Source organism: Sprattus sprattus, assembly GCF_963457725.1.
Source record: "Sprattus sprattus genome assembly, chromosome: 6".
Lineage (NCBI taxonomy): Eukaryota > Metazoa > Chordata > Actinopteri > Clupeiformes > Clupeidae > Sprattus > Sprattus sprattus.
Genome location: NC_137925.1, coordinates 18,621,880 through 18,643,949, shown reverse-complemented (window position 1 = coordinate 18,643,949; position 22,070 = coordinate 18,621,880). Strand labels below are relative to the sequence as shown.

General features: G+C 43.6%; 4 protein-coding genes across 4 annotated transcripts in view; 3 read left to right on the top strand and 1 right to left on the bottom strand.

The window, feature by feature from the left end:
- Positions 1-349, top strand: part of prom1a (prominin 1a) — a gene marked incomplete at both ends in the record, with an annotated part of 60,993 nt that extends 60,644 nt beyond the window's left edge. Inside the window, one exon of the mRNA XM_080840884.1 lies at positions 280-349. Coding sequence (XP_080697010.1) covers positions 280-349 — 70 coding nt within the window. The remainder of the gene's footprint in view (positions 1-279) is intronic.
- A 6,783-nt stretch (positions 350-7,132) lies between these two features.
- On the top strand, positions 7,133-7,876 carry fgfbp2a (fibroblast growth factor binding protein 2a; the record flags this gene model as incomplete). Its single annotated transcript, XM_080841280.1, has 1 exon — positions 7,133-7,876. One exon carries the CDS (start codon positions 7,133-7,135, stop codon positions 7,874-7,876), a length of 744 nt encoding a protein of 247 aa, XP_080697406.1.
- A 2,149-nt stretch (positions 7,877-10,025) lies between these two features.
- Positions 10,026-10,661, top strand: fgfbp1a (fibroblast growth factor binding protein 1a; the record flags this gene model as incomplete). The annotated part of the gene is made up of 1 exon (XM_080840368.1): positions 10,026-10,661. The coding sequence occupies one exon, from the start codon at positions 10,026-10,028 to the stop codon at positions 10,659-10,661; it is 636 nt and encodes a 211-aa protein (XP_080696494.1).
- A 7,152-nt stretch (positions 10,662-17,813) lies between these two features.
- anxa5a (annexin A5a) overlaps positions 17,814-22,070 on the bottom strand; it is a gene marked incomplete at both ends in the record, with an annotated part of 7,080 nt that continues 2,823 nt past the window's right edge. The window contains 7 exons of the mRNA XM_080840882.1: positions 17,814-17,879; positions 18,731-18,853; positions 19,307-19,365; positions 19,791-19,886; positions 20,018-20,111; positions 20,611-20,661; positions 21,319-21,398. Coding sequence (XP_080697008.1) covers positions 17,814-17,879; positions 18,731-18,853; positions 19,307-19,365; positions 19,791-19,886; positions 20,018-20,111; positions 20,611-20,661; positions 21,319-21,398 — 569 coding nt within the window. The remainder of the gene's footprint in view (positions 17,880-18,730; positions 18,854-19,306; positions 19,366-19,790; positions 19,887-20,017; positions 20,112-20,610; positions 20,662-21,318; positions 21,399-22,070) is intronic.

Genomic DNA, 22,070 nt, shown 5'->3' with positions numbered 1-22,070 from the left:
GACCTTCAAATTATTGCTTCCATATCAGTTCATTACTGGGGTACTTTGGTATCCGTCCTACACGGCCAAGGCTCCATATAGGCATCCAGTGTTGAGACCCTGCTGGTACGGGACACGTGCTGGAGGGCAGCTCTTATGTGGCATGGGAAAGTGGTCACCCTGGTCCTCTGTCAGCCTGAAAGAACAGTGTGGAAAAGGGGCTGTTGTGGGGGTGGGGGGTTGGAGGGGTTCTTTTGTATAACCTTTTCTGGAGTCTGATGCCCTCTCTCTCTGCGCCAGCATCCCTGCCTACGACACAATGACTAGATTCCCACGAGCCTCGGCACCCCCCCGACACGCTGACTGGTGAAAGAGAGGAGCTGGATCTTTTTTTTTTTTTTTACTTTTTTTTTTTTTTTTTCTGTTGTCACCAAGCTCTGGAAAGGTACTATCGACTGGTGCTACCGGTCTCATCTCACACTTGTTCATGTCCATTCTTTTTTGACTTCTTCTTTCTGTCCGTCCACCCATCTGCTCCTCGTCGCTATTTTCATAACCACTAACAGATAAACCATGGCTCATCTTCCCTGTGGAAAAGCTTTTGTGTGTGTTTCTTTCTTTTTTTGTTTTTCCGTTCTGTTCTTTTGAACATGTTAACTTTTGTGTGTTGTGTGCCTATTCACATCCCTGTGAAGACCATGCTTACTGTTCGCTGATGTTAAGTATTTCTAAATATCAGTGCTGGAGAGGAACATCCATTTTGTTCTCAGAGGAGCTGGTCCTCACAGCCTGTAATTCACCACTTTTGCCTTTCGTCTGTTGTCTTTTTGTCTCTTTTTTCATGTCACGCTTCATCTTGTATTTTAGGCTTTACGTGTGTGTTTGTGTGTGCGTCCGTGTCTGTGTGATTTTTTTTTATGCTCAGTAGCTCAACTAATGCTTGCCCCTCTCTGTTATATGTTTACAGTGCAATCAGTAACTGGCATTGAGTCTTTGGATTCGCAGTAAGTATACTTTTGCATCTTCTGGTCAGATCGGATCGAATGTACAGTACTTATTGTGTCATACTGATCGGTAAACATGCAAATACTACATATGTGATTATTATATGTATTATTTTACGCAGACGGTATATAAGATGCTGATTCAGTGATCACTTTCTCTCCTCCAGCTATTTCACTTCTCATGGCCACTTATAAGAATAGACAAAGCCTCCGAGTCTCCATCATCTCCATGGGGATTCCCACCTTAGAAGAAGCTCATGGAGGAGCCAGAGTCTCAGACTCTAGTCAGACTCATCCCCCTCTCCTTCTCTCCTTTCTCCTTATGGACACGCACCCGTCTTTCATTTTCGTTTTTTGTCTTCGTCGCTTCGCCATTAGGATGCCCCGTCTCTGCCACACAGACGTGCCCGAGGGTCCTCACCGCCCCTGCTGACTGTGACACTCTCACGTTGACTAGGATGTGACTGGTGAACGCTGACTTTTTTTTCAGAAAGAGGCCTGCTGTGGGACCTTCTGAACGACCTTTCTACTGCATGTTTCTATGTTTACAATAGTCCAGGGCTGCACAGAGAGAGGCCATGCCGCGCCTAGAAAGGATCGGGCACCAGTGACGTATCTCAGATTCTGTGGCTTAAAATGTAGGGCTTGTTAGGGAGTTTTGAGTTTCTTCCACTGACTTTTTTGTTTTTGTTTTTTATTTTGTTTTAAAGCCATGTCTGAAGCACACTGCTTGCTCTTTATACTTAACATTCTCATGATCGTTTACTGAGATTTTGTGTGTCTGTGTGTGTCTGTGTGTGTGTGCGTGTGTGTGCGTGTGTGTGTGTGTGTGTATGTGTGTGTGTGTGTGTGTGTGTGTGCGTGTGTGTGTGTCTGTATTCAGCCATGGCAACCGCTTGCCGAGTAGGATCGATCAATATTTCAGCAGGACTTAATAATGAAACATGTTACCTGGAGATGGTTTCTACAGAATTTGTTGAAATCATTCTCATCGCAATCAATGCAGCTTCCGTGTAGAGACAGCCATCTTGGATTCATCCATTAGTGGTCAGGAAAGAGTCACACATGACACACTGCATTGTATTGTTTTTGATATTTCTTAAAGTTAACAAAGCTACTGCTAACATGAGTTGTTGTTGAGCCATTCTGAGGGTGAATGGGTTCTTGCCTTCCCTGAGTCGTGTTTGCAGGATGATCTGATTTTCTTTTTCATCTTGAAATGTCCTAGAAAATATATTCTTTATTGATTCTGTAGCTATAACATCTCCAGGTTGTTTTGAGTATTATGAGCAGCATTATTAATGTTTCAAACTATTCCCATTGACTCCCCATTACTAATATTGGACATTATTAATTAACATAATGTGAGCTATTGTAGTTTTCAAGCTAAAGAGCAGAACTGCTATTTGAAGCCAAAACCTCTACAGTAGGTCTCAGGTGCTAGCGCTAGGCCTAACATATGCTTTTTTTTCCACATTTCTTAAAGAAAAATAAAATGCATTCTCTTCCTTAGTCATTGATACATCAAGTAATCAAAAGGGGTGTATGTATCTATGAAAATTTGTAAATATACATCTTCTGATCCTACGTTGTCAACACACTGGTCCTGAAATATTATATTCTAATGAAAAGAAGAGAAAAAAAAAGATCTCATTTCACACATTTTATATAATGTATTTCATGAAATGTATATATATATACATTACATTATTAGGTACCTTGAAGCTTCATAATGCAACAGGTCAGGTTGGCTTGTGCCCACCAACTCTATTACTGTAGCCAATCAACCGCCATAAAGCTTGCTTGATATTTGTCATGAGCCTGACTCAGTCATGGCATGAGTGCAGACATCAGTCTTTTTGTTATTTGTGTACTTCTTAAACGAAGCAAGACCCATGTGGAAGTGGTTCTAGGTGATGTCTTTCAGGCCGTCACCAAGGGTGGTTCAAGCCCCCAAAGGCTAAAAAAAGAATTTGTTAGTTCTCACCCATGCATTGAAACCCATATGCACTCACTTGTTAAAATAACCTCCTGTTCTCTTCCTTATAAAATACTTTAATTTCTATTTGAGAGCCAGGTTTGATGAACACAGAAGTCTGCTCTCGGTGCCAATGCCTGTCTCAGGATCATGACAATGTTACCTAGCAACACTGCTGTTTATAGCCCACAATCCATTCATCCTGAGGAAGAGAGAGAGAGGGAGAGAGAAAAGTCGAGAGGGACAAATGCAAACTCCTCACGCTTTACCTTTGAGCGCTTATTCAAGAGCACTAACTTCCCCACCGTGGGCAGGGGACTCTCTGTTGTGACATTCAGCTTTGGTTAGTGTTGTTCAGTGGAGGCTCAGTTGGTGTTTGCTTTTGCGTGTCGCCTGACTGTAATGTATAAAATGTGAATAAAATGACAAATTTCATGGACATGCACAAGGACTTAACGTTTGTTTTCTGGGTCCGAATCACACGGGATACAAAAGTATCCCACTTCATGATGTCTTTATTGCACTGTACTTAAGTAAGTAATAAATTACACTATGTACTTCTATGAAAAGACATATGTTAATATAATGTTAGGTTAATAGACATTAACCTCCATAACAACATGTGATAATATAAGAAGTACATTTTACCTATAAGCAAATTAAGTACATACCTATGGATACTATGGACACAAAAAGTGGAGCATACATTTACGTATATGTTCATATGTTTGAGATCACCCTGGGCTCTTTGGTGGGCAGCTGAAATGGCCAAAGGTAACAAGCAAATTAGGAAACCAGTCCAAAAGGCGTGTACCAATCAGGAAACTTCCCAAAACACATTCACCAATCAGGAAACTTTCAAAAATATTCGCACCAATCAGGAAAACAATCCAAAAGACATACATTATACATTCAATGGTGGGAATGCAATGTAATTCCTGAAAGCACAGGCAATATGTTTATCAATTCATAATTGTATGAGCATATCTGACAGACCTGTCAGACGTATACGTATATATTGCAAAGTAACACAAAACACATTATCATGCCCTAAGATGCTTTGCATGTGAGAGGGATAATCCTGCATGCTTTATGCAGCTGCCTGCTCCCTCCCAGGCTGACCCAGGAACAGACCTAGCTTTAGCCTTGTGTGGATTCATGCCAGATGTATCCCAGAGTTAACTGATGCTTTCACACTAATTATTATACAGAACTATCAAGCTATTTCTCTACATCCCTAGATGTCTGTCTGTGCTGTACACATATCTGATCAGGAGACCTTTATCAAATGAATTTGAACTGGCAGCTGGAGACATTGACATTAATCAATTCCGATAAACCTCCAACGTATCGAAACAATCCACAACGACTTCCTAATAACTGTTAATAAAAACATAAAATTCATTCATTTTTTTGTGTGAACTTTTGACTGAAACTTCACAGAATCCCATATAACACAATAACTAGAGAAAGCTACCCAAGCACACTGTTTTGGTGTTGCTCTTTCCTGTGTTGTGAGGCATTTAGATGCACAAAGGGAGATGAGGGAGGTGAGAGAGAGATGATTTCGCAGTCTATGCAGATGTTTACATTAGACGTCTCACATCAGTGAAAGGAGATCTTGCTTCCTGGCGGGGGTTGATTGCTCGGAAAAATGAAGACATAAGTGGTACATGGCAATTAAACCTTATCTCACACATACACACACACCACCTCATAATCATTGGGGCATTCTGTGGTTATGTGACTTATGCACAACCAGTGGCGGATGGTGACATTTTTTTGAGGGGGGCGCAGTTGGGCGGTGAGGTTTAAATAGCACTCCACAATGAGAAGAAAACAGAGCAGTATTGCCAACATTGTGGTGTGCCAATCTGCACTCAAATGGTTCAAAATTAGTTCTTTCCCCAGTAAATTAGTATTTTTCCTTCAGTGAAATATGTACCGCCGTAGTGGGTGCCACAGGCAAAATTTTAATATGCACTTGTAAAAAGAAACAATATTGAGGCACTCAGCCTACAAACATAGACTTATTTGTAGTCTGTAAGATGACTTTTTGAGAGGGTCTCTTTTCTTATACACGTGAATTCGGCTGTCACAGTGTATATTGGCAACCCTCAGTAAGACAAAAGACAGATCATTGTCTACAAATTGAGCAGAAAGTTACCCAAATCTTGGTGGTGGTGGCCATTTGTAAACTAAGAGTTGTTGCGACAAGGTAACTTCATCCATCAACGTCAAAAGTCAATTGTCTTCATATAGCGATTTTGTAGACGTTAAAACACATTCCCAATCGCATGTGCGCACTTAAAATAAAGGTACAATGAACCGAGCTTCCCTATTGGTTTCCGTGTCGCTGTAGCATGTCTAGTCCAGTTGAGTTAGCCAGTAACCTCAAAGTCCTACATTTGTGCCACTTTGGGTATAAAACTTCTCCTAGCCAGCCATCGCGGAAAGACTGTTACCTAAGAATACTTCTCTAGTTAAGAAATTCTACCTGAGGCCATAGAGGGTCAGAGTTTAAGAACTTATTTTATCAGGTACAGTTACATATTCAACGGGTATAAGATGAATAATCTAAAGTTACAAATTTAAAAAAAACATACGAAACATCCCAACACACAGAGAATATGAGCATACCTGGCTGCTTGAGAAGATGGTTACGCACATAGTGCCGGAGTTCTGTTTACAGAAAGCTCCAAGTTCTTTGACTGTCTTAACCATTTCGTCCTACATCTGGTTTATTAATTACCCACATGGATAGTGGTTTTCCTGTGATGAGAATCACACATTAACAGACAAATGGAGGGGAGTCTTACCCAAAGATGGGGTGTGCCCCCTACGACTCACAGAGACCAGAATTCTCATGTCTCTGAAATCCATGTAAAGACTAATCTATGCAGCTGTAGGACTGAGACCACTTTACCACTCAGACTGGCATGGAAAAGCAGGAGAGCGAAACAGAGAGAGAGGTTTGAGATAAGAGTTTCAGCAGGGGGGTGGGAAGAACAACAATTGGGACAGTGCATCTCTGGAATGTTTGTTGGGGGCACCATAAACCAACACCTTGCCCCCAACAAATGAGTAGTTTACCAGAGGAAGAAGGCCATCTGTGATTTTCCACTTTAAAGATCCATTCCTGCCTTACAAAAACATGCAATGATATTTATTTTGTTTATGTCTGGCCGCCACACCACACACTGAGGGCCAAAGTAATATATCCTGTGTTTTCACTTGTTTTTTTACCAGCCCTTATTTTCCCCACTTCTTTAAACGTTTTATTTTCTTCTCTGTACGATGACTGAAAATAAATGCCATCCTACCGCCACTTCTCTCGCGTCTCTATTACTGGGCACTCTGGCGTGCCACAGCCCACTGGTGTACCACAATGCAAGGGCATTTTTTTTTACGCTGAGTCGGAAATCACGAGACGTGCAGATGAACAACAAAACTGTTTGTAAAAGCAAAACCTTGGCCTCCACAGTGACTTTGCTGCCTTTTGGGAAGTGTTTTCCTCCAGTCGTGACCACATGCACTCCAGTGCGATTCATATTGATCCCTATAGTATATATATATAAAAAAAAACGTTTAAAAAGATTTCCAAGTTTGAGGGAAATTATATAACAGACTGTCTTAAAATAGAGAGGGCGTGGGTAAGGGAAGGGTATGGATGCCCTTTGGCACCACCCCCTCCTCAGCCTCTCCAATTGGTTTCATATGTGTTCTCACATCTCATTGATAGTCCACAGACTGCCACTGTGGGGGTGGGAAGGAAAGGAGGAGAGGGGGGTAAGGAGGTATGGAGGCACTCAGAAAGGGAGGGATTCTTCTCTTATGTTCCTTGGAAGAGAACCGCACTACCTCTGCCCCCCCCCCCCCCCCCCCCCCCCCCCCCCCCCCCCCCCCCAAACACACACACCCCCGGCAATATCCCTCCCCCTCCTTCCCCTCCCTCATTCTCTCTCTCTTTCTCACTCACTCTCATCACTCTCTCTCTCTTTCTTACTCTTTTTTTAACCTAAATGCTCCCTTTGTCTGAGGAGCACATAAATACCGGTGCAGAGAGCCTGAAGCTCAGTACAGTCCGAAGCCTCCCTCCTTCTCTCTCTCTCTCTCTCTCTCTCTCTCTCTCTGGTTCAGTGAAGACTTCCACAGCAGAGCTCCAGTCAGCATGCGGACCGGCACCAGCACACTTCTCCTCTTCCTCGTCGGCTGCTGTCTGTGGGCTGCAAAGGGCCAGGATGGGGCCCCTCGGCGCAGCGTCTGGGATGACCCGGTGACCTTTGTCACCAAGGAGAAGGACAGGTGTGCCATGCACGTGACGGGCCAGGGCGACATGACGAACCTGAGGATAACGTGCCAGGGCAGAGACCGCTCGTACTGGTGCGACTACCGTGGCCAGCCGCAGATGTGCCGCTCCTACAACAACAACCCGCGCCACTACTTCACGCAGATCATGTGGGACCTGCGCAAAATGCAGCACGCCTGCCAGGGCCCAATCACCTTCAAGCCCCAGATGTGTAAACGGGCGTCCGACGAGGCACGGATGGTGTTCGTCGGAGCATCCCCAGACGAAGACACCGCCGCCGCCACCACCTCCTCGCAGCCGAAGAGGCCCTACCGGCCCACCCAGACTCGCCCAGAAGCCACCAGGCCGTACAGACCCACCAGGCCGCAGGCAGCCAAACCCACCAAGCCCGACCAAGCCAAATCCGACCAAGGCAGACCATCGCCTCCCAGACCAGGGTCGAGGAACAACAACAACAACCAGCGAAAGCCGTGGACTCCCAAACCATCTACTCCCTCCCCGACACAGTCAGCATCAAAGATGGAGGCCAAGAAGATGGCTCAAGATCACTGCTGGAGGTCCCTACAGGGCGTCTGTACCTACGTCATCGGATTATTTCGCAACTAAGAATTGAGGGTAAGCAGAATGGAAAAACAAAAAATTATGTTAACATAATAATGATAAGAGTGAAACATAGTGAGAGTAAACACTTGTATTGTCAACCAGATTGAAACATTTATTTGAGAGCATGATGCATTTTGGAGCACCTTACTATAACGCATATACCATAACTATAACATACTAGAACTGGTATAGTTTTAGTGGACCTGTCTTACTCTATGCCACTCTGTGTCACAGGTTTCAGGTACATATGAAGAGGACTTGAGGAGGCAGAGTAACGGACACCTGGCGTGCTCTCTCCGTCAGGAGGATGGGTATAATTATGACTGGCAGGGATTACCCAGCATCCACTCCATCACAAAGCCACTGGCGACATTTCTAGAAAGCTCCATCACTTCCGTCACTTTTTCGAGAGTGTCCCTGCCACGACTTATGTGCAGGTCTGTGGTAATGGTGATACCATGGTAATACAGTGTATTTTCATTTGGGAAAAGTGAAACCCTTTGAGTACTCCATTTTGGCTCACTGTGGCAACTGCAAGCATTCTCTGTAAACCAAATGCTACTCGGCAGGAGAGGGCTGATAGTTATTTTATGTATCCTCTTATTTACCATTGTACAGAGCGGCTATGCTGCGCAAGTGGTGGAGAGGTGCTCAAATGTTAAGTGAAAGTTGGGCAATAAAAAAAGCGGTCATACTCCTTGCAGCATAGCGAAGAGTGGAAAGGGAAGCTATACAATAACCGTATGCAACATCAGTTTGCTCTGGTAATGTACAAAACTGCGTAAAGCACGGTCAAAAATGTGATATTATTTACATGTTTAAAGGAGTATATTAGGCAAGTGTTACCACTGTGGAGTCAAATCGTATCGATGTATACTTGTTACTTGTTTATGAAATAAATCAATGTGTTCTTATGTTTTTGTATTTGTTGTCTTTGCACCATTATTGCTTATTTGCTATGGTTAACACAACAGAAGGGAGGGTTGCCGAACAATGAACATTTAAATATTTCTGTACAGGCAATAACGACTTTATTGATAACGCCTCAGAGGTATTTGTAGCATTACAAGAAAGGTAAGGAGCAGAATGTCCATACTGATTGAGTAGCCTTTTCTCAAGCAGTAGAGGGCACTGTACAACCATGCGACCCGTTCCATCCATCTATGCTCAAAACAATCGCTTACTTCGCACTGTCCATCACTCCTAGCACAACGCCCTTATAGCTATTTTAGAATACAATTTCCTCTTGTGAAAAGATTAAGACAAACGTTTTAAAAGTCCTTTCTGCGTCATAAAGCATAATATACTTTTCGTCTTCAAGTAAAGATGGGACTCGCAATAAGGACCCATATTTAACATCCCATAAACAGACTGGCAACATGAACGTTGTTTCAGTGGATATGTGGTTTCGTCTTTTGTCAAGATAATGAGGGACCTGTCGAGTACAAGGTGGAGTTCGGAAATGCAGCACAGCCTACTAACCCCTTGCTTTCAGAAAATTGTAATTTTGTTTTAAACGGTACAATCAATCGAGATGTAGGGTCAGCACCTGGCTTTTAACAAAGGAAACATAGTCCATTTTTAACTGTGGACTAAAATAAGTTCAGTTTACTGAGAGGTTAACTCTTTTATACTTTTCAGATGTTCCTATAGAAAAATTGTTGTTGGTGTTCAGCATGTCGTTAAAAAACAGCCGTTCAGAATTTCTCCAGAACAGAACTTGTTATATCAAGTTACCATACTTATCATAATTAACATTCCGTTGAAGGATTAGCAGCATGTGTGTGTCGAAAGGTGGGGGGTGTAAAAATGTGCTGCGTTCTGTCAAAGAAACCGGGTCCTAATTATGCCGTAAAAATTAGACTGAAGAATCTGTGCGTGTGCGTGCGCGCGTGCGCGCGAGCAGGCGAGTTTTACTATAAAAGGCCCATTCGCCCGCACAGGTGTCTCAACAGAATACGCATCTTGATTGTGTTGCTATCCAGTCATTTTAAGGTAAGTCTCTTTTGTCAACCTTTGTCATTTCAACTTATATTGCTCCATGTTGCACACCAGTAGCCTACTGCGCGTTTGGTTCTGTATGACTGTACCATCAATCCAGGCTAATAACTTTTATGTACATTTTGGGGTTTAGATTGCACCTGATGACCAAATGATGCACATAAGCGCTGTCGTAGTGTTGCTGGTCCTTGCGTGCATCTCCGACCAGATACTTGAGGCAGAATGCCAAAGAGAAAATGGGAGAGGAGACAAAAGAGAATCGCAGCAAAGGTTATCGGTTCTGCCAACTGACAGGAGCGATAGCGGTCCAAAATCCGCCAACGAAAAAGGAATATTCAAAGGCAGGTTCTCTGCCAAGGATAAAGCTCACTGCACCTGGGTGGCGACCGGTGAAGAAGAGTTCGTGCTTGGTGTCACCTGCAAGAAAGGAGGGAAAAGTTTCGACTGTGCGTATGTCGCCAAACCAACCACTTGTCCACAGTACGCATCCAATGCCAAGCTTTACTGGAAGCAAATTGCTCGTTCACTTAAGAAACAGAGGAAGTTGTGCTATGACGGAACGTCACTTATCAAAGCTGGTATGTGCAGAAAAGCTCCGGAGGACGCACATTTTAAATTCAGCCAAACGCCGAAAGAGACGGCTAAACCGAAAAGCGCTTTATCAAAGGATAATGAACTGTGTCAAGACCAAATTGATAAAAAAACATTTGCCGAAGAGTATTGCAGTCATTCATGGAACTCTCTATGTGCCTTCCTGTTCACTATGATTCAAAGCGAGGATTGTTAATCTGTTTATTTTGAGACAATCTACTGCTGAACTGTCTCTAACACAGCAACAGGTTCCCGCACTTTAAGGAAATACAAGAAAATAAATCCTGATAGCGTCTGAACCTGAAGTGTATATATGAAAATAAATGTTGCGTTATTTTGTTTCACATACTTTATTCTTGTTTGTCTTGGGCCTATATTTTGAAAATGTTGTAAAATAAAGTTTTGCCATATATGAATGACACAAACGCTTTCCTTGTATGGAACTTGTATTTCAGAGCAACATCAGGCCATTCGCTAGAAGCCTACTGACTGGACATTATAAAAACCCATTAATTTGCAGCATATACAATACAAAACAATAGAATTTTCTAAAAATAACAATAAAAACAAATGCCATAATGTTACAGTTAGACCTAATGTATAGGTCTGTGTAGGGTTGGAGCTGATGTCTGTTTGGAGTTGGAGCTGATATGAGGGTTTGCATAATAATGTGGCAAAGATATGTTGAATGGGCGTGTAGGTATCTTTCAGCGTCTGCAGAATTGTCTGCACATTCATGTGTGTATGAGTGTGTGTGTGTCAGAACACAGCAGGTCTGCCATCCATACTCCACTGCTGATGTCTGTGTTGGAATTCAAGCACTGGTTCTTCATGTGTTTTCATGACATCTCCCCTTTCCCCCCCAGTCCAACAGCAGCCAGCTTCACACTCACCCAGATGAACCAAACAGGCTGATGATATCTGCAAGACCAAGGTCAGAGTTCTGGTCTAGGGGTTAGAAAGTTCCTGTGGTGAACCAGCACAAGGATCCCTCTTGTTTCAGGCCCAGGATGAACCTCTGAAAGGAGTTTTGCTGACCCTGTTGGGTTGACCCCGAAGTCCACCGAGCACCTGAGCAAAGCCTGCAGCAGCATGCTGATTCACCCTGTCGTATAGGAAAAGTTCATGAAGTTCTTTTCAAGTGCAAATGTGAAATTAGGAGAATTGTGGAGTGCAAAGGACACTGAAGGTATTGAAGGAATTCTTCGGAATCCTTGACAGATCACCTTGGAGGAGTGTAACGTTTACCACACAAGGGTCATCCTTCCCCTGAGGGTGTACGGGTCTTGACAGTTTTTTCCAAGCGAGATATACTCTCACACACACACACACACAGAATCACACATACTCACACACACACACACAGAATCACACATACTCTCTCTCACACACACACACACACACACACACACACACACACACACACACACACACACAATCACACATACTCACACACACATTCTGAGAGAACTCACCTCCTCACCCAGCTGAACCCATTTACCTCACAGCCAAAACTAAAGAGCAAAATTGAAAGACATCAGAGAACTATCCATCGCTGAAGATGGTACGGTGACAATTCCTATTATCACCAGCTCAGTGTTGCTGCCTTACCTACAGTTTTGAGACCAAGCTGTATAGAAGCCTCTTGCAGTTGAGTATAACATACACAAGAGGTGCTCTCCGAGAGGCTAGACACAAAGGCTAAAATCCAGACTGTTGTACGCAGGCCCGTCTCTCACCAGTCTCAGCTAATTGACTCTTCTTCTGCGTGGTCTTTGGTGAGTCCATGGGCAGGTGCAGTGGTATGTCTGAGGCAGCTCTTTGGACAAACTCTTCTCCAAATGAAGAGGGCTAAGGTTGAGAGTTTGTTAAAGGTGCACCGTATATCTGCAGATGTACTGGAGAAAGTACAAAGAGCTTAGATTAATGATCCAAGGAACCCAGTCAGCTGGATTCCAGCATTCAATCACAGCATTCAATGTACCAATGGTGGGACTGAGCACCTATTGAGGTTCAGCCATTTTCCTGTCACTGGACAAAGAAAACCAAAGACAAATAGTATATAAATTTAAAGTCAATTTTCCAGGAAGCTCACCAGTTAATTTATGTTGTTCTCACTGTGGTAAACCAGCAGTACAGATGAAACTTCTCTGAAAGAATGATTATCCATATCCACACATAGGATGTTTATGTATTTGAAACCATAAAGGCTATGTCAGCTGCCTCTGTCTATTTTGAGTCTGCACATACTTTGTTAGCTGTATGGAGACCTGCGGTTACATAGGAATTGTATGAGGGCTGGAGACCAGGAGGCAGATGACATTGCTTGGTTGGCATGTACAGTACACGTGCCTGTGTCCCCTTCAGGCCTGGAGTCACACACTGTTATCAACATGTTTGCAAGCTGCACCCTTGGACTGCAGCGGTCCACCAGATAGAACAGCAGGAACGAGTCTGAGACAGCAGACCGCTTATGTCGCTATGACCACAGATGAGTACTTACTGCGCTGAACGGCAGTACATTTAGTCTTTCTGCAAATAGAATTACAGAACAGGGATGTCTCACATGTCATTGCACGTATTCTCTGAGAATGGGGCTGTAATGGGATTTCTGTACATATGTCTTCACACGTGCCACAGGAAAAGGCACTAGATCATTGGTGGGAAATCGAAGAACCAAATTACATCATTCTTTGTGCAACCCTGCTCTCATGTAACATACCATACCCTCTATGGTTCATGTTCCTCAGCCCTGTACTCACAGAAGAGGAAAATATTTACCCTGAAACACCATGTTCGGCATGCTGGTGTGAGAGGGATGAAAGATAGTATCGCCATGGAAACAAGCCTGTGTTTGATCCAACACCCCTCAGCCCTCGGTGGTTCCGTGCTGCTGCCGTGCAACCTGGGGACATGCTCTTAATTGGGTCCATACATCACTCCAGTCAGGGCCAGCCACAAGCCTGTTGCCTGCCTGGGGGCGCATTGGACAGCTGCCGGTGCCTCAGAAGGCATACAGAGATCAGAACAGAGGTAACCATTTAACTCTGTACAACTCCCCTGCACCGCTAAAGGGTTGAGAGGGTTACATCACATGACAGAGGCTTGATGTGATGAGACATGCTCTGAGAAGCATGCTAGTGGATGTCTTTCTGTGCTGTGTAGTGAGGGGAACCTGATCTAGAAAGAGAACTAGAATGTTCCTCAAAAGTGGATCTTTTGGCAGTGTGGACAGAGTCAAGGGATTTTCTCATTCTGAGACTCGAACAGGTCTATCAATCACAGATGCTTTAGTGACTCTGGTAACATGGTAGTGATGGACTTGGTCCACACATACACCCACACATTGTGAATGGTACGATGTATATGAGCGAGGTTCTTGAACGCAGACTTTATTATACGATTCAGCCATATTGACCGGAGGGAGAGGAACCACTGCGTTTTATTGCCACACAAATCCTCAGTCCACAGATTTGGAGCTCAAAGTGTACCTGCCACTGCTACACTAATGTTCTTGTAAACTTCATAGTGATGAAGCAGGTGCACTGTTTACGTTTATAGCCTGAACTTCACATTGTATTACTCTATGCCTGCGCATAAGACTTTGTCATGCTCTGATTATGGCACACACACACAGATTAGGGCACACTTTCACATCCACCCAATCACACACACAAACACACCACAAAAGACGCTTGTCCTTCATCATCTCATAGGTCTATACCAGATCCCTTCTACTTTCGTTTCCGTTTGCGTCTCAGTGTGTGTGGCCTGTTGAATTAGAACCATGTGGATGGAGGTGGCCTGACTCCACACCCTTCCCCTCTGAGCAACACCATTGGCTGAGGGATTGACCCTGTTACAGCGCCCTTAAAAGACTGACAAACCAGCAGTGCATTCGCCCAACGCGTGTTGGGATTTGGATAAAACTATGCCAGCCAAGGGGTTTAGTAAAGAGGTTTACAAACACACACACACACACAGTGTAAATTCCTCCACAACTAGTTCATTGTTTGTTCATCGAGAGTAAAGTATTGGAGCCCTACAGTTTACAGAGGTTCAGAAACACTAATGAAGAGAATTAGCCAACCATGTCCAATCAGAAAAGGCCCAGTGTGTTGCAGTGTTATCACTTCCAGTCAAAAAGGCTAAACAGCTATCCAGTCTAAACAGCTTTTTGTGTTATAGCAGGTACCACTGTCTGTTATCTGCCATGATATGTGAGTAACGTGAAGCTCAAGCTGGGTAATGAAATCTGAAGTAGTGTAAGTCAGAAAAAGGCAATGTCTATTCATGTGTCCTACCATACATTATATTGTAATTCATATTCCATTATTTCCAAAGGGTGTGTGTGTGTGTGTGGACATGATCACGCATGCCTTATGCAGTGTGGTGGATGTGTGTGCACATGTACATGTATGTGCATGAAATAAGGTGGTACATTTTTTTCTTCAAAGCAGCTCTGTCTTGCTAATAAAATATGATAAACTATCGCCCTTTACCTACAGGGCTCTTTCTTAGATTCACTTTTAAAAGCATTCTCATTACATAACCCACCAGCTAAGAGACGTCCACACCAGACTTGTTTAATAGATAAGGCCCTTAGAGAGACAATCTCTACCTAAATATTTTCCCGTGATTGTTTGTAGTGCCAATGCAGTATTGGGTCACTCAGCAGACCTGGTTACAAAACTGCAATCGGCGGCAGCGAGCGGCTGTAAGAGCTGTAAGAACACGCTGACGCACACACACACACACACACACACACACACACACACACACACACAAACACACACACACACACACACACACACACACACTCACACACACACACACACACACACACGTACACACACACACACACACACACACGTACACACACACACTCACACACCTACACATACTCTAACACACACACACTCCTTTCCCTTGTTTAGGCAGCGACTGATGCTGATAAGAAAATAGAAGACAAAGTGAGTGAGTGCTGCAGCAGGACCGGTCCCCAGGGATCCCAGGGCGGTTAGGCTCTGTCCAAACAAAGCAACCGGTGTCATGTGGGAGTCAGAGGACGAGTGCACCAGATCTAGGCCTCCTATCTAGAGGATTTATATATACTTAAAACTGACAGATACTATTCTGAAACCAAACACAGTCCAAAATAAAAGTCACTCAGCAAATGCAGCTACGTCCTGTAGTGGTTATTTTAGGGCTCTACCATTATGCTTTCACCACAGATCTGCCTGCCACTGAGGAGCACTGCCATGAAGATTAGTTTTCCCTAGTATCCAATGTTACACCACTACGCCATCTAGTGGTAAGACGACCTTATTACATTACTGTTGCATGGTGGTCAGTGCAATACAAGTATTTATTCATAAACAGGCTTTTCACAATTATTACTCCTTAAGAGTCCTGGAATTGAAGAACGTTTTTTTCATACTTGATATTATAACAAATACGAAGTCATTCAATAGTGAGTCAAAATATGATACACTTATGATCAATGTTCTCTCTAAGCGGCCGCGCAGGCCAGTCGAAGAGCCCGCGTAATAGATTTTTCAAACCGCGCACATTTTTCACACCGCATAAACGATTTTTTTTTTTAGGGTTTAAAAGTCTGAGCATCAAAGGGGATGTAGGCTAGGTAATAAACATTTCAAATACTGACATGTCTGACAACCAAGCCGGATGTGCGTTAGAATGTTTACATACAACATTTCCTTTAGCTCTCTTGCTGGTCTCTGCTCCAGCAGTTATAGGCTAAAAGAAAGGCAGAGCAGGTGCCCCAGAAAAAGGTCTGCCTAACGTTTAAACATGAGCGGCTAGATGAAATAGTCCAAACTGACTCAGGTAGGATAAAACTTTCAGACAGATTTACATATGCTCGGAGGCAAACGCGAAAAGAGTTCGCTCGTGGGAAAACGTGCAGGGAACAAAAGTGACATTATTCTGTTTGTCCTTAAAGTTTGTGAGCACTTGGATGCCCGCTTCCCTGAGCTGAGTGGGCTGCCTTTGAGCCGGACACGTTGAATCGTGCAGTTAGTAAATTTGATCATGGGCTGAATGACGTGACCAATCTGGCGAAAGGGTTCGAAGCGCTTCTGGAGGAAGCATAATATGTGGTCCCGGGACGCATTTGTCGAATTCAAGTTCATGGTTATTGAAAAAAGGTGGTCGCTGAAAAGTGAGCATTTTCCAGATCTGGTACAACTTCGACATTTGTGGCACATTCCAAGCATCTAGCGCCGACTGTGAACGCGGTTTCAGTCTAATGAATACCACTAAGACAAACTCGTGAGGCGAGAAGATTTGAGGTTGAAATTTCCAATATTTTCAATTAGGCCCTATTCAAAGTGATCTTGATAACTGCAACAACATTTTGACATATGTTTAGTCAGAAAGGTGTGTCTTCCATAGGCCTGCAGACAAGATGAGCCAAACAGCCAGATAGGCCTAGCTCCCTCAATGTAATTCAAATGACATGTTTTGTAGCTTAGTTTGTTGCAAACCACTCCAGTTATTACATTTTTTATAAAGGCTACCTTTAGGAAAAAGTTCACCATAATTACTATATTTATTGTAAAGCACTGCATTAGCATTTTTCTTTCAATGAAGTTCTACTTAAATGTTGTACCTGCTGAGAAATGACTAAACACCTTGGATACTTTTATTTTGTGTATCATTATCATTCATAACCAGTGAACCAGTCATAACCTCCCTAAACCTTATTTAATTTCAACCAAAGATCCTTTAAGTTCAACTAAACTGACTGGTAAAACACCATCATTAAAATGTTCCTAAGTCCAGCCATTATAAAGGATATTGAATAAATATCAACCTTGTAGACATATTGATGCATTTGCTGTCATCTTTTTTTCTATGGCAAACGCAGGCTCGTGGTCATTTTCGTAAGGTTGCGTGGTTTACGAATTGCTCACAGTGCTGAAATGTGCGCTCAGAATAAATAATATTTGCTCAGTGCTGAAAAAAATTAGAGGGAACATTGCTTATGATACAATTTACATACAGCCATCAAAGGCTTTTGTTTACCTATGACTGCAATACAATGTATTATAACTTCTTTGTAACTGCCGTGGTTAAGTACTTTTTGTTATATATTTATTATTCATTCTACACACCTGCCATGATATGTATGGTCACACTGTGAATGCCTTTAATGAGCAATTACTTTTCAATTCAAATATCAAATCAAATATTTCAATGTCATCTAAAAGTAATCAAAGAAGAATACGTTTGGAAAGCTAGAATAAAAGACAGAAATTGAACTCAAACTGGATTTCTTCAGACTGTTAGATGACAGTAAGGCCATATTTCCCCACAGGTGTCATTAGTCATTTCCTCCTCCTCCACACAGGTAGAGCAAGGCCTTCTGGTAGTCCCCTGCCGTATCCTCCTGGCAACCAAACACACACACAGACACACACACAGACAGACACACACACACACACAACACACACACACACACACACACACACACACACACACACACACACACACACACACACACACACACACACACAGACACACACACACACATACACACACACACACACCCACACACACACACACACACACAAACACACACACACACACACACACACACACAGTCAGAGGAAACATTTTCCTTCAGCGGCATTAGGCCATGAATTAATAAATGAATGAATGAATGAATGAATATTTCAAAGCACTGTGAAAAATACGTCTGAGTCCAGAGTTGTGTCAATCAATGTAACGAGAATGTCAAAGCAAAGTCCTTGTGGTTCCATCCAAATATATTGTCACACACACACACACACACACACACACACACACACACACACAGCTACATAATGGAAGTGACACTTGGTCAGTTTGAAGTGAGGGCCAGTGGGAGATGGAGGACTTAAGAGTCAGTTAAAGAGAAAAGACATTTCTATATTTATGTGTTGTGAGTGTGGTTCTGTGAGAGAGACTGTTCCTGCTATCAAGACTGACTTCAGTAACCTACAGGGAGGGGACGAAAGAGGCACCATAGTTCAATAATGATGAAATTCCCCCAGGGACAGAGCGGCTGTTATTTGGGCGTGTTATTTGTAGGTGTGTGTGTTTTATTTTGTTTCTGTCTTTCCTGTTTGGACATCTCCTCAGGGCAGAAGATTGTTGTTGTTTTATGACTCTCTTCTGTGTGTGGTCACCTTTATGGTATTGTAGAGGGTCTGTGTGTGGTCACCTTAATGGTATTGTAGAGTGTCTGTGTGTGGTCACCTTAATGGTATTGTAGAGGGTCTGGCGGTACAGGCGCTTGTGGTGCGCTCTGATGTCCAGCATGTCCACCTCACTCCTGGACACCATGATCCGGATCAGAGTCTCGTCGTCTGTCCCCGCACGCTGACATAGTAGTAGAACAAGACCAAAGTTAAAACAACACCTGCTTGAAACTGGAGCCCAGTTCCAAGCTGCCATGGAGGAGTCAAGCTAGCCACCTTAAGTGCTCCATTCAAGAGACAAAGCAAAACATTCTGGACAAGCAGTCGGTGAAAGACATTGTCTAAGACAAAGAAAACTTTTTTTGACTTTCGACGCTTTCAGGTTCGTAATCAGGTTCAAAACATCATACCCTGGTCAATCTATCTCAACAGTAAACTGCTAAAGAGATATTTCTGCTCTGCCTTTCCATTGTTTGGCATTTGCACAGCACTCTGAAGGGAGGGGGTGAGGACCTCTGCTGGCCAAATGTAGCAGGACAGCTAACATTACACACGGCGATCACAACATTCACTTATATTATGTTATTTATCTCAACACAATATACTGTACATTTCTAGTCCAGAGATCCCTTACACTCATGCTGTCATGGACACATTCGGCAAAGTAGGCAGGAACACTTCTTATACATTTCACTAAAAAGAGGGGAAAAAAATGTTTGTCAGAAGTCTGTTCATGTTTCTTACTGTAAATTAAATTTGAATGGTTATTCCATTATTTCCAAGGGTTTCACTTTACAGATTGTTCATAAATGGCTATCTTTGTGTACAAGTGTGTGTGTGCGTGTGTACAAGGTGTACCTTTTGCAATTGACTATGACTAAGTGGATAGGAGCCATATGTTAGTCTCTTCTTCTCTAATAGTGTAATTTAAGACGGTTCACAATAAGGTTTACAGTGTCATGTGTTCAGATAAGGTGTTCACCCCTAAGTGGGTTTGTGTGTGTGTAAGGTGTATGACCCTAAGTGTGTGTGTGTGTGTGTGTGTGTGTGTGTGTGTGTGTGTGTGTGTGTGTGTGTGTGGGTGTGTATAAGGTGTACGGCCCTAAGTGCTCTCTCACCCACAGCCAGCAACACCTTCTCCACATTTCCTGTGAACTCGTCCTTGATGCTCTCCTCAATCTCACAACCAGCAATCTTTTTGTAAGCGTCAAACACTAGACATGCACATAAACACGATCAAGTTTTTTTAGGTGTCATTTTGGATAAAAGGCTATATTTGCACTTAAACCAAACACATTCACATACGCACTCACACACAAACACACACACACACACACATGCATACCTTCTCGCAGGTGCTCAACACTCCGGGTGCTGAGGATGTTGACAAACTTGCCCTCGTCGGTGCCAAACTTCTCCTCTCCCGCAGAATACAGCTCCTGTGAAGCACAATTACCACACATCATCAGTCAGCCCTCTCCCACAATCACATCACTCCCCCTACTGGTGGAAGTTAGACTTGCCAAGACCACCCTGCAGATTAGCAATGCAGAAGATAGCGTGCCTTTCTCATCCATGATTACATTTTTGTGTACTGTAAGTCTCCTCACACATGTGGACCTTTATGGAAGTTTAATAAATTGTGAAGTGCCTGTGTCTCTCAGGAAGTCTACCTAGGGCCGTAACAAAGAGGGAAAAGCCTTGAAAGATTCAGGGGCCCCAGCACTGGACTAGGGCCCTGGATCATGCCATGCTGTGTAGACATTAAACTATAGAGCTTGAGTTTTATCAGGGAACCATGGGTTCTATTAAAAGAAATGGAATGCAGTGCATTGTGGGGCCCGTGTCACACTTCATTGGCCAATGAGAATGCCTGTTAATTCCACCAGTGTTCATTACTATTTCATGCCCCCACCGAGGTGTGAGTCTCCGACCCACCTTTGCATCCTTCTCGACTTTCGCCTCGTCCACCCCTTCCTCTCTGTTCGCCTGAGTGGGGAGAAGAGTGAGAACCAGAGACAGAAGGAGTGAGAGAGAGGAAGAGAGAGGGAGGGAGGGAGAGAGAAAGAGAGAGGGGGAGGGAGAGAGATTGAGAGGGAGAAAGCCAAAGAAAGGTCAGACCATCAGCAGAGATGAGTGATGGCACAGAGCTTTTCCGACACGCTGTTTTCTGAGAAGGGCTTGATGAGTTTCGAGCCGTGAGCCCCTTGGTCACCCCTGCAGATATGAAGTTACAGCCGCCATCCACCTGAGGGGCATTTAATCCCGTGGCGGCACCTTTAATTACTTACGAGTGACATCACTGCGCCACTCTCATTACCAGCACGGGACAGCCCGTCTCTTTTGTCTCTCTTATCTCTCTTGTCCGTCCTGTCTCTCGCTCTCTCTTACTTCTCATATGTTCATCTGCTCTTTCGCTCCTCCTGTCCTCCTCCTCCTCTCCTCCTCCTCTCCCACTCCATTCCTCTTAATCTCCTTGCTGTCACTTTAGCCCTGATTTTTTCCTCTGTCCCTTTCTTTCTGCACACCTCTGTGTCTGCCCATCTTTTGTCCCCCCTCTTTCTATTTTTGTTCTCTTTTCTTTCATATGTCTGCCTCCCTCCTTGGCTGGCCCTCTCTGTTTCCCCAGGGCCCTTCTCCTCTTACCTGCAGGAGAGTCAAGAGCATCTTCTGGTAGTGGCCTGACGTGTCTCCCATGATGTCCTTCTCCAGCTTGCCACCATGGTCTGTGCGTGAAACATGAGACAACGGCCAGATAAAACCTCTCACACTTGCCTCTGACAAAAGGCGTTAATGGTTTCAATCCACCTAAATTGAAAGCGTTGTGTTTTATGAAAGGTGGCCTGGCAGGATCCAATTAGCTTGCATAGAATTAGAGGTTTTCCACCCTCTCTGGTGACAGTGTCAGGCGATCTCTAAGGTTTAGTCTTGCTAGGGGTTAGATGTGACTATCATGTTGTGACCAGAGGAACTTCAAATTTTGTCTGTCAATGGCAGTGAAATCCACCACTGACTATACGCGTAAGCTTATGACAAGAAAAACTGTACTGTCATTTATGAATCAGCACCCCAGCTTCACACTATTTTGAGCAGAAGAATATTTAAATTGTTTTGGCATTAGTTTGTTTCCTATTCATATTTCGCCAAATTCTTACACAGTTATGTTCAGAGGCTTGGGTAATATATGTCTGGCTCCATGAGACTGTTAAATGGTATAAAGTTATACCCAGTAGTCCACCAGACTGCGAAACAAGATGGCTGCCCAGGTGGCTTGGGGTGGTGGCCCTGAAGGGAATCTCTGAGGCCAAAGCATGCATATTTGAAAAGTTAAGGGTCAGTTTTCTTGGGTTTCTCAGCACAGCACTTAAGGTGAGAAACCTTAATTGTTTTGGCCGACT